Raw genomic sequence first — 16293 nt, forward strand, 5'->3', positions numbered from 1 at the left:
CTTGAGATATTTGAAGATGGCTATCATATTTCCTCTCAGTCTTGTCTTATCCAATCTAAACATACCCAACTTCCTCAACTGTTCTTCACAAGGCTTGATTTCCTGTTGTTTCCACCAAGAGCTCCTGAAGGAGTTTTAAACTCCAAAGCCCACAGAGCAAGCTGCAATGAAGAATTTTGCTTCACTGGACACCAGAGCTTGCCTCCCCTTCTCACTTTTTTTGTCCTGTCCTTTTAAGGTGTTTTTCCCCAGCCCCCATTCTGCTGCATACTCAAACCTCCAGACTCAAACCTCCAGACTGGATTATTGTAACTCGCTCTACAAGGGGCTGCCCTTGAGACTGACCCAGAAACTCCAGCAGGTGCAGAATGCCGCGGTGAGACTCCTTACGGGGTCCTCGCTGCGAGATCACATTCACCCGGTACTATACCAGCTGCACTGGCTCCCGGTGGAGTACAGGATCAGGTTTAAGGTGCTGGTTTTAACCTTTAAAGCCCTATAAGGCCTAGGACCCTCATACCTGCGAGACCGCCTCTCCTGGTATGCCCCACAGAGGAACCTACGGTCTGCAAATAAAAACACCCTGAAGGTCCCAGGCCACAGAGAGGTTAGGCTGGCCTCAACTAGAGCCAGGGCTTTCTCAGCTGCGGCTCCAATCTGGTGGAACGCTCTGTCACAAGAGACTAGGGCCCTGCGGGACTTGACATCTTTCCACAGGGCCTGCAAGACAGAGCTCTTCCACCAGGCCTTTGGTCAGGGCGCAGCCTGACTCCCTCCTCTGGCAACCTGCACAGAATTTTGCTTAACGGTTGCCATTAATTTGATTTTAATTAATTTTTATAATGAAATGTTTTTAGAATGTTGGATTATTTGATTATTTGATTGTTGTTAGCCGCCCTGAGCCCAGCGTCAGCTGGGGAGGGCGGGATATAAATAAAATTTATTATTATTATTATTATTAGAGGCAAAACAAGATGTAATATGCATCCCTTTTAAAACAAGATCTTTTTATTTTTAATTTCCAGATTTCCTTAGTTTCAGAAGCTGCAGTCTTTGCCTATAGATACCAGGCTGCTTTGTAACTGATCCAGCACACATTCAAACTGAGGCACTTGCACCAAGGCCACCTGCGCACAATCCATTTATAATGCACTTTCAAAAATCATGGCTTCCATCCAAAGACTTCTGGGAGTTGCGGTTTGCTAAGGGTGCTGAGAGTTGATAGGAGACCCCACTATTCCCCTTCCAGTGTTACTATTCCCATAGTTATTATTACTATTTATTAAATTTGTACATCTGGGGGTGGAGCAACAAACTACAGCTCCCAGAATTGTTGTTGAGAGCCAGTGTGGTGTAGTGGTTAAGAGCGGTGGACTCGTAATCTGGGGAACCGGGTTCGCGTCTCTGCTCCTCCACATGCAGCTGCTGGGTAACCTTGGGCCAGTCACACTTCTTTGAAGTCTCTCAGCCCCACTCACCCCACAGAGTGTTTGTTGTGGGGGAGGAAGGGAAAGGAGATTGTTAGCCGCTTTGAGACTCCTTAAAGAGAGTGAAAGGCGGGATATCAAATCCAAACTCTTCTTCTTCTTCTTGGGAAGCCATGACACTTCAAAGCGGTATCATGGTGTCTTAAAATGTGTGGCGTAAATATGGCCAAAGTTCTGAAACTTAACAATTATGACTTGGGGGGGAAATGGGCTGCTAGAACTTCCTGGGGGTTCGAGGAAAGGCGAAACCAGGGATGGGGGGATGGCCTGCTGTGAGCACACTAAATGTTGCTGAACTACAATTCGGCTAAGGCGGGTTCAAATGGCTAAGCGGTCTGAGGGGATGTGGCAGGTTTGTAAGAAACAGCTTCTACCCCAATACAGTGGTACCTCGGGTTAAGTACTTAATTTGTTCTGGAGGTCCGTTCTTAACCTGAAGCTGTTCTTAACCTGAAGCACCACTTTAGCTAATGGGGACTCCTGCTGCCACCGCGCCACCAGAGCACGATTTCTGTTCTCATCCTGAAGCAAAGTTCTTAACCCAAGGTTCTATTTCTGGGTTAGCAGAGTCTGTAACCTGAAGCGTCTGTAACCTGAAGCGTCTGTAACCCGAGTTACCACTGTACAAGAGTTTGTATTTCATTGACACAATGACCCTCTGGGTCTGTGTTGGACTCCAACTCCCCGGCCAGCATGGTCAGTGGTGAGGGAGGAAGGGAGTTGTAGCCCAGCAAAAATAATTGGGGGGGGGGGGAGGAAATCTGGAAGTCCACAGGTTCCTACCCCTGCTGTTATGTGACTTCCTTCTCGGAAGCCTCCTCCTTTAGAACGGCTGTTGAGCTGGAGTTTCCCTGCAACTGGGGCTGCCCCAGAGAACCTCCCCCATGTGGGTTTCTTCCTGTTTAATGAGCTGGGCAGGAGCTGGAAAGCTCTCCGGAAGCGGCTTCTCGCCTGTGTGGGTCAATTTGTGCCGCCGGAAGGACGTCCCATCTCTGTAGCACCTCCCGCAGTCCGAGCACTGATAGGGCTTCTCCCCGGTGTGGATCCTCCGATGCCTTCGCAAGGACGTCCGGGTGCCGAAGCATTTTGCGCACTCGGCGCATTCGTAGGGCTTCTCCCCCGTGTGGGTCTGCCAGTGGATGACCAGGTTGGTCCTCTGGCTGAAGCTGCGCCCGCACTCCGAGCACCCAAAGGCCTTCCCGGCTCCCGCGCGTTTCAGGGCGCACTTGGCGAGCGAGCCTTCGCTGCACCCTCGGCCCTCGCGCCCCTCCCTCGCGCACACCGGCGATTCCGGCGCGGCCGCTTCCCCTTCGCCAGGGGAGCCTCTCTGGTCCTGCTGTTGCTCGCGCCGTTCCCTCACGTGCGTTATGCCGTGCCGGAAAAGGTACTGCGCCTTGCTGAAGCCTTGCGCGCAGACCGAGCACGTGTAGGGCTTGTCGCTCGGGTGGCCCTCTTCGTGTTTCAGGAGCTCCTCCAGGTTCTGGAAGCCCTTCCCGCAGTCAGCACACTTGTGGGCTTTGGTGCGCATTTGGGCCGCAATGTGCCTCCTGGCGGCCGTCCAGTCGCTGAAGCGGCGCCCGCACTCGGTGCACTCGTAGGGCTTCTCTCCCGTGTGGATCCTCTCGTGCCTCTTGAAGGAGGTCCTGTCGCTGAAGCTCCTTCCGCACTCGGCGCACTGGAAGGGCCTCTCCCCCGTGTGGGTCCTTCGGTGGCCGCTGAGGTGTGCCTGCTGGCTGAAGCACTTCCCGCAGTCGGAGCAGGCAAACGGCTTCTCTCCCGTGTGCGTCCTTTCGTGGATGATGAGCTTCCCTCGGCTGGCCAGCCTTTTCCCGCACACCAAGCACTGGTGCGTCCTCCGTCCCGGAAGACTCGCTTGGTTCGGGACAAGGAGGTCAGGATTCTGCATGAAGGCCTTCATGCTTTCGAAAGCTCCCTCGCTCTGGAAGATTCCCAGCTGGGCCAAATAATCCTCAGGCTTGCCGTAGCCTTCCAGGCAATTAAGGAACTGGACTTGGCTTTCGTGCGAGCGGCTGCCCAGTTGCCCCTTGGCGTCTCCTGCCCATGCGCTACCGAGCACATCTTCCTGCTCGGCTCTTCTCAACAAAGCCTCACTGCACAGTTCCACATCTCTAGAACTTTCCGGCCCATTCGTCTGCTTCTCATACCCCTTCTCAACCCCTGCCGGAAGAAGCAGAGAATTGTGACATAAGATTTTCGTTGGTTTTTAAAATCTTCTGTCTGGTGTTTTTTTAATGCTGCCTGGTGTTTTGTTTTAATTCTGCTGATAGCTTAGCATAGTGTGTGTGTGTGTGTGTGTGTGTGTGTGTGTGTGTGTGTGGTTTTCGTGTGGTTTGGACTTTCTGTAAGCTACTCTGGGAACCTATTAAAGGGCAGCGTGTAAATCAAATAAGAGTGAATATAAATAAATACCCAAAGAACTCCTTCCTCTTGATCTCTCCTCTCTTTCAGCAGCTCCCTGGACAAATGTCTCGCTTTCTTCTTCCTCTTCATCCAGCCAGGAGACTAATTCGGGTTTGAGAAGCCAAAGTCCTTCAGAGGAAACGAAACGAAAAGCCATCAGCACAACCTTTTTACTTTTGTGACTTCTCGAAAAGGGCTCCACTCAACCTTACTGGCCCTCTTCAGACACCAGAGAAGTGGCTAGGCTCTTCCACAGGAAAGCTACCTGATGCATGGGTCCATCTATCTCAGTATTGTCTTCACTGACTGGCAGCAGCTATCTGGGGAATCAGGCAAGGAGCCTTTCCTTATCCTGCCTGGAGGGGCCAGGGATTGAAACTGAGACTTTGTGCTCAGCCACAGAGCTGCGATTCTTCCCCACTTTACCATGTCCGCCCTCAAACGTGGAGCTGACCCCGGCCGCTCTCCCCTAAACATTTAAAGAATTCTTATACCCCTTCAGCAGCCACAGCTTCTGCACCCAAAACATCCTGGGGACTGTGGTTGGTTAAGGGTGCTGAGAACTGACAGCAGACCCCTGTTCTCCTCACAAAGTAACAATTCCCAGAGCCCTCTTCCTGGGGAATTGTGGGACTTTTACCTCTGCGAAGGGAATAGGGGCCTCCTAGTAACTCTTAGCACCCTTAATAAACTACAGCTCCCAGAATTCTTTGGGGGCAGCCATGACTGTTTAAAGTGCTATCATAGAGCTTTAAATATGAAAGTGTCATCTGTGGGGTCAGGTGGATTATGAATCTCCTGCCCCCAGCAGGGAAGGTGTTGAAATTCAGCTGCCAAAAACATATTGAGATGAACCAAACCAATACTCATATTTTTCTGCTTTTTGAACAGCGTCCTTACCCAGGGAGACCACGTTCCCGTAATTCTCCAGCATAACTTCCCTGTACAGGGCTTTTTGGCCGGCATCCAGGAGACTCCATTCGGCGCTGGAGAAATACACAGCCACCTCTTCAAAAGTCACTTGCTCCTGAAAGGAGAAAGCACCGTCAACTTCTCAGCAGCGCGATTTCTCATTTGCTCACAGTTCATATCAAGCAAGGGCTGTGCCACTGTTTGCAGGGAAAAAGCATGGGATGTGGAGCTGAGCAAAGAATGCAGCATCCGCGCTTGTTTAAGGTTCTAGTCCTCATGGACTTGAAAGACCTACATTGGCTCCCAGTACATTTCCAAGCACAATTCAAAGTGTTGGTGCTGACCTTTAAAGCCCTAAACGGCCTCGGTCCAGTATACCTGAAGGAGCGTCTCCACCCCCATCGTTCTGCCCGGACACTGAGGTCCAGTGCTGAGGGCCTTCTGGCGGTTCCCTCACTGCGAGAAGCCAAGTTACAGGGAACCAGGCAGAGGGCCTTCTTGGTAGTGGCACCCGCCCTGTGGAACGCCCTCCCACCAGATGTCAAAGAGAACAACTACCAGACTTTTAGAAGACATCTGAAGGCAGCCCTGTTTAGGGAAGCTTTTAATGTTTGATGCATTATTGTATTTTAATATTTTGTTGGAAGCCGCCCAGAGTGGCTGGGGAAGCCCAGCCAGATGGGCGGGGCACAAATAAATTATTATTATTATTATTATTATTATTATTATTATTATTATTATTATTATTAGTGCAAAGATCCGCTAGAAAGCAGGCAGAGCTACAGTTCCCAGAGTTCCCTGTGAAGAGGGGTTGCATGTTAAACCGCTCGGGGAATTGTAGCTCTGTGATGGGGATCGGGGCCCCCTAACAATTCTTTTTCTTATTTTTCTAATAATACTTTTTATTAGTTTTCAATTACAATCCAATAATAGCCTTATTATAACAATGCCAGTTTACAATACAATTACCAATACCAATCATTCAAATACTAAATTATATAATTTAGATAAAGTGGCCCCTCCTCACATGCTAGAATTGAAGGTTGATGAGTTTCTTGATTTCTGCGTTCCAAAATCTTATTAATCTCAATTACATTCCGGTCATAATAATAATCAGATTATATGACAACTGCAATATTAATAACTTCGTGTTGACACATTAAAGGATTGATAAAACTGCAAGTGAGGCACTCAAACTATAACCTTGTTCTTCCTGTGTGTGGAAAATATTCTGTCCGTGTTATTTCTTGCTGTCCTTGTAAAATATTATGTTTATTTCCCCCCCGGTTGTTGCTGTTCTCCATCATGCCTTGGGCGAAGCTGATATTCCATTGTAGTTCCAGAAATTTCTCCCTTGCTCTGTCCCGTGCTTTGTTGTTTTGCAACTTTAACAACAGCTGCAAAAGTCACTCCATCCCAATAAATAACCTGTTTTTGCCATTTTCCCTCTCACCCTGGGAAGAGCGGTCTGTCAAACTGCAGATGACTCAATAACGGACCTTATCAGTTCCTTGGCAAGTTGACAGATTCCTTTCATCCTACCATCCCTGGGAAGTTTTTTTTTTTTTAGGATGCCCAGAACTGCTCCCTAACAATTCTGGAAATCCTAAAAAACAACCCACTTTCCATGATTCTTTGGGTGAATTCATGACCGTCTAAAGTAGCGTCACAGCGCTTCAGAGGTATGGCTCAAATGTCACCTAAGAATGCTCATTCCTCTATGGGAATTTTTGGAGATTTTCCCCTTTCAAGGTTTTCCGGACCCCCTTATACAGCGGTACCTCGGGTTAAGAACTTAATTCGTTCTGGAGGTCCATTCTTAACCTGAAACTGTTCTTAACCTGAAGCACCACTTTAGCTAATGGCGCCTCCTGCTGCCGCCGTGCTGCCGGAGCACAATTTCTGTTCTCACCCTGAAGCAAAGTTCTTAATCCGAGGTACTATTTCTGGGTTAACGGAATCTGTAACCTGAAGTCTGTAACCTGAAGCGTCTGTAACCCGAGGTACCACTGTAAAGCCTTTTTGTACTTCTGCTGATAGACTGGGGTTCCCTTAGCCTGCTGTTGCTTCCCCCTTGTGGGTGGTGCTGTTTTGGCTACTTAAGGAACGGCACCCATTTCCCGAAAATCGAGAAAAAAAGGAACGACGCAACAGTGGTCAGCAAGCACCGATCTTCTCAACCCCTTCAGATTGCTTGCAGCGAACCATTCTTACCTCTTCTTCTTGCTCCTCACTGCTTCTTTCCCTCGGGAGGAGATTGTCGGCCGCTGCTGCTCGCGAGCCACCCTCTGGCCCAATCGCCCTGACCCAGCTCTGCATTTCTGGGGGCAAGGCCCTCAGGAACTCCTCCAGGGCCACCAGGTCCAAAATCTGCTCCTTGCCGTGTCTCTCCGGCTTCAGCCACCGGCAGCACAGCTCCCAGAGCTGCCGGCAAACTTGCCGCGGCCACTCGGCTTCATGGTGGCTAAATGGCCGGATATATTGATGCCACGTGTGGGAGACGCTGCTGGTCCCACTCGGGGTATCTTCCCCGCTCCTCCTCTCAAGGCCCCACATGCTCCCGGCTTGAAGAATGCAAGGACCCGCAGCCCTGCCGGCAAGGTAGCTGGCCTGCTCCTCTTCCGCCATTTTTGTCCCCACCTTCGGACCTGCCGGCAACTGGAAGCTTGGGGTGTTGGCGCTGCCTTGCTCAGTGGCCATTTTGCGTCTCAGGCCAAGACGGGCGTCTGCGACCAGGGTGACCATTCGTCCAATGTTGACTTTTGGAAGGGTGGCTGGGCACCTCAAAACAACACACACCGCAGGCCAAAGAGGCCCAAATTTCTTCCTGGTGAGCTTCTCCCTAAGGGAAGGAATAAGCACCATTAAAAAGGTTAGGAGAGACTAGAAACGTTTTCATTTATTATTAATTTCTATACCGCTTTATATTTTTAAGAAAAATCTCAAAGCTGTTTAAAGGTAAAGGGCAAAGGGACCCCTGACCATTAGGTCCAGTCGTGGCCGACTCTGGGGTTGCAGTGCTCATCTCGCTTTACTGGCCAAGGGATCCGGCGTACAGCTTCCGGGTCATGTGGCCAGCATGACTAAGCCACTTCTGGTGAGCCAGAGCAGTGCAAGGAAACGCCATTTACCTTCCTGCCATAGTGGTACCTATTTATCTACTTGCACTTTGACGTGCTTTCAAACTGCTAGGTTGGCAGGAGCAGGGACCAAGCAATGGGAGCTCACCCCGTCGCGGGGATTCGAACCGCTGACCTTCTGATCGGCAAGTCCTAGGTTCTGTGGTTTAACCCACAGCGCCACCCACATAAATTCACCCGCTGTAAAGCGGTTTACAGCATATTAATTCAATAAAACATAAATAAAACAATCTGAAGAAAGTCAAATATAGAGTATACAGTCAAAGCAGCATTAACAGAAAACTAAAATATTATCTTAAAGATTTCAGAATAAAATTTACTTCTGTCTCCCATGGGAATCTATGGGACTTTGAGATCAAAATCAGATTGCAATGAAATCTCATCCCAGCCAACTTTACAATGATATATACTCTTGTCAGGGCTGCTTCCAGATCCCAGCTCACAGAGGATCACGCTAGCCAGCGTTCACTTTATAAAAGTCTTTATTGAGTTACAGTTTCCAATTTCAAACTGCCGCAGGCAGCCCTACGTCTTATCAGCTAGACCGGCGAAGCTCTGCCTGAGTCCCCGCCTCCTGTACACCAACTTAATAACCTCGCCTTACTCCACCTTTTCCGCCTTCCCCTCCTTCTCTGGGTCCCTCTGCCCCCCGGGGTCTCTTCCTTCCTGGACTCTTCTGACGCTGACCCCCCGGACCCTTCTGTCTCCTTGCAGCGGGCTTTAGGACCTGGCTCCCTTTCCGGGCTGCTTACTCTGCCGCCTTCCTGTACATTTGAACTTGGCGCGCGCGCCCAACCTCCCACTTTCCGCTTGACCGTTCCTTCGCTCCCCGATGGAGGTGTGGCCACTCCTGACTCATGCTCTCCTCCCTGAGGCGAGCCGCCGGATCCCGATACCTGGCGCCCTTCCTCCCCACTGCGCTCTGTTGGGGACGTTGGCCCCGATTTCCCACTGCTGCTCTCTGGACCCCCTTTTGTCCCTTTTTCCTGGGGTGTCCCCTTGATCTCCCCCCTCGCTCTGGCCACTGGCGCTCCTTTCTGTGAATCTTCCGATTCACTGGAAAGACTCGGAGATCTCGGGTCGTCGTCATTGCTCATCTTTCCTTCGGACTCCTCCCCCTCGCTCTCTGTTTCCTCCCTTGCCCTCGTCTCTGCTCCTGAACCCCTGACAACTCTCAATGATTTTTTTCTGAAAACTATGTTGGCTCAGGTAGCCTAAGAGCATAGTACAAACCCTGGAACTGACCTGAGTTAGCTGTGCTGATGCCAAGCAACCAACATGAGGTGAGGAGAGAGAAATGTCAGTGCAAAAGACCAGTAGTTGCAAAACCACCAAAGTTTATGGTGTTAACATTTTACTTTATTTTTATAAAAAAATTATTAATTTTTCTGTTTAGAAATTTAAAATATTCATTTTAACATCCTTATAATATCAGTGACTTCCCAGCTTCTCTTTCCATGGTTCATTTTACATATCGTCAATCCCTGCATATTTTATATAAACTAAACCATTCAGTATTCCATTATTATATCTGTCTAAACTTATTTACAATGTTGAATTTATCTTAACGCTGCCATCGTTTTCAGGTATACACAATTCTTTCCCCATATATTCAATAAACGTTTCCCAATCTTCTCTAAACTTATGTTCTTCTTGCTTTCTATTTCTACATGTTAAGTCTGCAAGCTGCGTATATTCTGTCAACTTGAGTTGCCGTTCTTCTTTAGTTTGGACCTTTGTTGTTTTCCCTTTTTTTGGGCTAACAAAACACGGGCCGCTGTAGTAGCATACATAAATCACTTTTTTGGGACACTTGGGCATATTAAAAAAGGTAAAGGGACCCCTGACCATTAGGTCCAGTCGTGGCTGACTCTGGGGTTGCGGCGCTCATCTCGCTTTATTGGCCGAGGGAGCCGGCGTACAGCTTCCAGGTCATGTGGCCAGCATAACTAAGCCGCTTCTGGTGAACCAGAGCAGCGCAAGGAAACGCTGTTTACCTTCCCGCCAGAGCGGTACCTATTTATCTACTTGCACTTTGACATGCTTTCGAACTGCTAGGTTGGCAGGAGCAGGGACCGAGCAACGGGAGCTCACCCCGTCGCGGGGATTTGAACCACCGACCTTCTGATCGGCAAGTTCTAGGCTCTGTGGTTTAACCCACAGCGCCACCCGCGTCCCTTACTACTTTATTTTAAAATCTGCATTTACTGTTGTTTCGAACATGCATTTTACGTTTGACTTCCTTTAGTAATGTTTTCTTTTGAAATGCTTCCAATTTATTTTCTGTTGTTATCTTTGTGGCATTAAATGTGCATTCTGGAGCTGGCCTCCTTTCCAATGTTTTATTTTGATATCCTTAAGGTATTTTACCTCTGACTTTCTTCAGCAACGTTTTATCCTGGATTGTTCTATTTGATGTTTTAAATGTGCCGTAAACCGCTTCGAGATTTTTTTCTTTAAAACTGTAAAGCGACATAGAACTGAAATAAATAATAACAATAACAATAATTAATATTAACTGGAGTCCCTGAGAATTGAACCTGAAGCCTTCTCCTGTAAAGCAAATGTTCTGACACACAGCTGACATCAGAAATCTCCCTCAAAGTTCAGTGTGGGGTGAGGGGAGAAGAAGGGCTTCCCAAATTCTGTTTTTTTTAAATAAATATTTTTATTAAATTTTCACAATAAAAAAGCATACAAAGACAAAGAAAATACAAAATCACAAAAAACCATACAATACAAAAATACAAACATTAAACACATCAGAAGAAAAAGAAAAAAGAAATAAAAACACATATAGTAATAAAAAAACAAAAATTCCCTCTTTCTTAATTTCTCATCTTCAATTAACTTATTTTCCTGACTTCCTCACGTCTCCCGTTCTTGTATCCCTTTTTAAAAATTAATTCAGCAAATTCATATCCTATTAATTTATCCGTTGTTAATCCAATCTTACATTTTACTTTGTTGCTAAAGCCCCTGCGATTCATTTCAATGTCCTTAACATTCAGAAGGGCTTCCCAAATTCTGATAATCTCTCACATTCCAAAAAGAAAAAAGAAAAATAAGAGTCAGTGTGGTGCAGTGGTTAGTGTATTGGACTAACAGGGAGACCTGGGTTCAAATCCTGACTCGTCCATGAAGCTCAATGGGTGACCCTGGGCCAGTCTGTGCCTCTCAAAGTAACCTAACTCCCAGGGTTCTTTTTGGGGATTAAATGAGGGAGAACCATGTAGGCTCCTTGGAGAAAATGGTGGGATACAAATCCAATAAAAAAATTTCAAGACAATTCACCAGTTATTTCCTAATCTTTTGTCCCATTGGAGGGGGGATACCTTTCAGTGGGGACTATTAACAATCCATTTTCCTGACAAAAAGTATTGCGGCTGGAAGCAAAAGCAGGCAGAACAAAGGTTTAAGTCAGGCTACAATTTTACACACACCTACCAATGAGGACTTGTCGATCAGAAGGTCGGCGGTTCGAATCCCTGCGACGGGGTGAGCTCCTGTTGCTCGGTCCCTGCTCCTGCCAACCTAGCAGTTTGAAAGCATGTCAAAGTGCAAGTAGATAAATAGGTACCACTCCAGCGGGAAGGTAAACGGCGTTTCCGTGCGCTGCTCTGGTTCGCCAGAAGCGGCTTAGTCCTGCTGGCCACATGACCTGGAAGCTGTACGCCAGCTCCCTTGGCCAATAAAGCGAGATGAGCGCCGCAACCCCAGAGTCGGCCACGACTGGACCGAATCAGGGGTCCCTTTACCTTTACCAATGAGTAAGCCCCACTGAATACTGAGGAAATTACTTCAGAGTAATTATGCAAACAGAATTGGTTTCCAAACAGTCCCCTGGAACACATTTCAGGGAGTCTGCCAGGTTTTCAAATCTGGTTTTAGTTCATTTTAATTATTTTTTAATGTTTTAAGCATTTGTTTTAAGCATTTTTTGTTTTTGTTTTTATAAAAAACACCCTAATTTCATGGTTTCATCGTTTTTCCGTAAGCCTATCTGAGGTTGGATGACAACAGAGCGGTTTATAAACATTGTGAAATTTAAATTAAATTAACTGGTCACTTATTCTTCAGAACAGCCTTCCCTAAGCTCCAGATGTCCTCCAGATGTTCCGAACTGGCGCTGGCTGGAGTTGTACCCCCAAAATTTCTGAAGGGCATCATGTTGGAGCTACAGCTCCCCCCAGCCTCACGGAGCAGGGCTGTTGAGAGTTGTAGTTCAAATAATCTGCCAGGCACCAGGTTGGCAATAGCTGGCATTTTGTGGATTGCAGTCCACTCCCTCTGCTGCATGAAGTGTTATTTTGTCATTATTATTATTATTTTCTGTTACATCCTTGGCTACCCTCCTGCACTCCCCCAGCTTTGGGGTCGCAGCACATTAAAGCCCTATACTGAGCCTGGATGAAAACGGGGCTGGCGAATCCCTCCCCTAAAACTCGGGTTTTTTATTTTTATTTTTGCAAACGCCTTTTCTTCCAACCGCCTCCCGCTCCTCTTTCATTAGAATCATTGCTTTGTTCATCGCCTTCCAAAACCACGATCTGCACATAATTGAAAGCAGCTGGAAACATGAAAACAATAAGAATATATGCATGCAAAAGTCCCTCCAGCCCCAGATCTTTTGCTCTTTCGCCTCCCGGGACTTTTCCCAGGAGCTTTGTTTGAAATCCCTCCCTCTGCAATTGCAACACGCCTTGCACTCACCAAGGAGCTTCTTGCAAAAGGCGGAGGGGGCGGGCAGGCGGCATCAACGGGGCATTGTGCCCCCCCAACCCTCTTGCTGGGCTGCTACTTGGGGGGCAAAGGACCCTCCTTGCTGGTGCCCCCCAACCCCACGCCCCCTATGGCCGGCAGGATAGGAAGTGATGTCCTCGGTTCCTCTCCCTCCCCTTCCTCCCAGGCTGTTCTGGGAAACAGGAATCTGTCGCCTTAACCCTGAGAAAGTCATTTCCACCCCCCCCAACTCCTCCCACCCCACCCCCAAAAAAACCCAACCCTGCTGCATAGGACCCCAAAGGCTCGCCTCTCCTTGAAAAGCCCAGCCTCCTCTTCTGACAGTGGCCAGCCAGAAGACTGCAAGCGCAAAAGCCGCCTCCTTTTTCTGTTGCAAGGATTTAGAGATAGACTGCCACTGGCCCGGGAGGCTCCATTTAGCCCTGGTTTTGGGGGGGGGGGTCGCTAGCTGTTGTAAAATCCTGGCAAACGACATCTCCGGCCAGCTCCTGGTCGAATTCAGACGCTTGTGATGCGTACATTTTACGCTCTTGTTTTTATAATATTGGCATTTTAGTGATTTTCGTGCAAAGAATGTGCAATGGGGGGGGGGTTGGAGGAGGAGGAGGAAGATAAGGAGATAAACAACTATATCAGCTTTAGAGGACATCTGAAGCATAGCTGTCAACCTTCCCTTTTTTTGCGGGTATTCCCTTATTCCAGCGCCGTTTCCTGCTGCTATCCCGGATTATTAGATATCCCGTAGACTGTCCCCGGGACAGGTGAGGCTGCTGATCCCTTATTTTTGAGGCTGCTGATCCCTTATTTTCAAATCTGAAAGCTGACAGCTATGATCTGAAGGCAGCCCTGTATGGGGAAGTTTTAAAATGTGTATTGTGCAATGTTTTACAGTGGTACCTTGGTTTGCATACCTCTTGGTTTGCATACGTTTTTGATTACAAACATGTCAAACCCAGAAGTGCGTGTCCCGGTTTGCAACTTTTTTTGGATTACAACCCGCCTTTTTTTTTAATTACAAACAATTTTTTTTTGAGGTCCCATTGGGTTACAACCTGTTTTGGTTTACAAACGGACCTCCGGAATGGATTATGGTTGTAAACCAAGGTACCAGTGTATTATGTTTTTATATACATCAGAACAGAGTTATACCCTACAAATAATAATGTATAGGGTACAAATAATAAAATTGTTATTTATTGTCTGTAAGCTGCCAGGGAAGAAGGTGCAGTATAAATAAATAAATGCATAATAATAATAATAATAATAATAATAATAATAATAATAATAATAATATTCTTGGCATCCAGCTGTGGCTGTAGAGACTGATAGGGGAGAGACATGTTTTGTTGCAGCTGGGGCAGAGGAAGGCGTCCAGTTGTGGTGCTGCAGAAGCACTGCAACATTTCTTCTCCCTGCACTCCTCCCATCAGCCATTCCTCCTCTGGTCACCGTTATGGAGACACAACCTCACTGTTTGTTTCCAGTCACATCCATTCAAGAAAGCGACTGGGGTTTGTTCAATTTGGCACATCTCTGCACCAAAAGGAAAAAGTCCCGGTCCTTATCTGAGAGGCGTTGTTTGCAGATGACACAGCCTTGACAGTGCACTATAAGGGAGCCCTACTGAGACTCATCATAATAGTAGTAAGGATAGTCTAACGCAGTGGTGGCAGCAGGCCTGGTGCCGTCCAGGTGTTGCAGCTTCAACTCCCATCAGCCCCCAGGGATGCAGTCCAGACACCTTGAGTAATCCTACTCTTTATAAGTTGCACTGAGTCTTCTCTGTGGTAGCCCCCCCCCCAAGTGATGGATTGCTCCTCCATAAAGGATCTTTTTGGTTCCAAGTGGATCTCAACTAGATCTGGAAGGTTCCAATGATTACCCCAACTCTAACCACTGCAAACAAACCACCACAGTATTAAGAGTTTACAATGATAAATACACTTTTCCTTTTCAAAGAAATAATAATAATAATAATAATAATAATAATAATAATAATAATAATGTATTATTTGTACCCCGCCCAACTGGCTGGGTTTCCCCAGCCACTCTGGGCGGCTTCCAACAAAGATTAAAAATAAATTAAAATACCACACATTAAAAACTTCCCTAAACAGGGCTGCCTTCAGATGTCTTCTAAATGTCAGGTAGTTGTTTATCTCTTTGACATCTGATGGGAGGGCGTTCCACAGGGCGGGCGCCACTACCGAGAAGGCCCTCTGCCTGGTTCCCTGTAGCTTTGCTTCTCGCAGTGAGGGAACTCAGTGTCCAGGCAGAACGATGGGGGTGGAGACGCTCCTTCAGGTATACTGAGCCAAGGCCAAGTATATCATGTCCAAGCCATACACATTTTTTAAGAACTCCTTTTTATTTGTTATAATCAGTGTTTCTTACATGTCCATAAAAACATTTTCTCTAAAATTCTTGGATTGGGGGAAAATACCCAAACAAACCAAATCTGATCATCATAGAACCCCTAAACTACCTAGGAACGAAAAAAAATCTATTAGCTATATGAGTCATACGTCTTTCTAATGACAAATTTCCCTATCCTAGGGCAAAGCTAATCCCAAAACATGGAGCCACTCCTGGAAGAACTGCTGACACAGAGGCTGGGCAGTGGGGGAGAAGAGAAATCTTAAATTTAAAACTCTGCATATATACAAATCCGCATTCGTCAGCATCGCGTTTCGTACCCTTCAAACCCACCTCCCTCCCGCTAGAAGTGGCAAGGAACGTGTACATGCTACAGAGTTATACCCTACAAACTTAAAACCTACGAGAAACTTCGGCCTGTACCCATAACCGCTACTAAGCTACTACTAGGGTTTCGTTCCCCTTGCTAAATGACATGTGTCAAAGGGGCAGTGGAATTGTGAACAGCATGCCACTCTGGCTGCCGTTTGCTTGAGGACTACAGTGGTGCCTCCGTTCTGTGATTCTCTTCGTCTAGCGGTTTTTTCCTCTTGCGAAGCAAGCCCATTGACGGATTAGCGGATTAGCGCTATTAGCGGCTTATCTGCTGATCGGATCAGCTGATAAGCGGCTTAGCGGCTTAGGAAAAGGGGGGGGGGAACCAGCAGGAACTCGCAAGACATTGTCGTCTTGCGAAGCAAGCCCATAGGAAATTCGTTTTGCGAAGCACCTCCAAAACGGAAAACTCTTTCGTCTAGCGAGTTTTCCGTCTTGCGAGGCATTCGTCTTGCGGGGCACCACTGTAGTCTCTTTGACAGGGCTGCACAAGCTGCGACCTTCCAGGTTTTTGCTGGAATATGACTCCCATCACCCCTCCAGCTCTGTGTACTTTTCCACCACCTCACAAGAAAAGAGGGCCTTTCCTGAGTGGAGAGTCACAGGTGCTCAGCGGTCAGCAAAGCTTTCCACTTCTCCAGAAATCAGGCTGGAAGTTAAGCAGAGCAGAGGGCAGGAGGGAAAGGGCAGTGACGAACCACTTAAGATGCTGTAGCCGTGAGGTCTGCATTAAGTCACACGGCCTGGCCACACCTCGGCTTAATGTGGACTGTGAATCGCTTGCTCATCCTTTAATGATCCATGCAACTGTCACCTCCAGGCTTGATTATTGTAACTCG

At 47.5% G+C, this 16293-nt stretch overlaps 1 protein-coding gene across 3 annotated transcripts; it reads right to left on the bottom strand.

The window, feature by feature from the left end:
• Positions 1-1590: 1590 nt before the first annotated feature.
• Positions 1591-12836, bottom strand: LOC308580465 (uncharacterized protein). 3 transcript variants are annotated; one of them, XM_081182149.1, is made up of 6 exons: positions 12674-12823; positions 11408-11494; positions 7035-7662; positions 4809-4935; positions 3918-4037; positions 1591-3665 (listed from the first exon to the last, which is right to left on the bottom strand). In XM_081182149.1, the coding sequence occupies exons 3-6, from the start codon at positions 7563-7565 to the stop codon at positions 2311-2313; spliced, it is 2133 nt and encodes a 710-aa protein (XP_081038275.1). In that variant the 5' UTR covers positions 7566-7662; positions 11408-11494; positions 12674-12823; the 3' UTR covers positions 1591-2310. The 3 variants fall into 3 exon arrangements, with proteins under 3 accessions (XP_081038275.1, XP_081038274.1, XP_081038273.1); XM_081182148.1 differs by lacking the exon at positions 11408-11494 and having other exon boundaries at positions 1591-3664; positions 3932-4037; positions 12674-12836; XM_081182147.1 differs by lacking the exon at positions 11408-11494 and having other exon boundaries at positions 12674-12835.
• Between the last annotated feature and the right edge of the window lie 3457 nt (positions 12837-16293).

Source organism: Podarcis bocagei (assembly GCF_964188305.1).
Source record: "Podarcis bocagei genome assembly, chromosome: 2".
Lineage (NCBI taxonomy): Eukaryota > Metazoa > Chordata > Lepidosauria > Squamata > Lacertidae > Podarcis > Podarcis bocagei.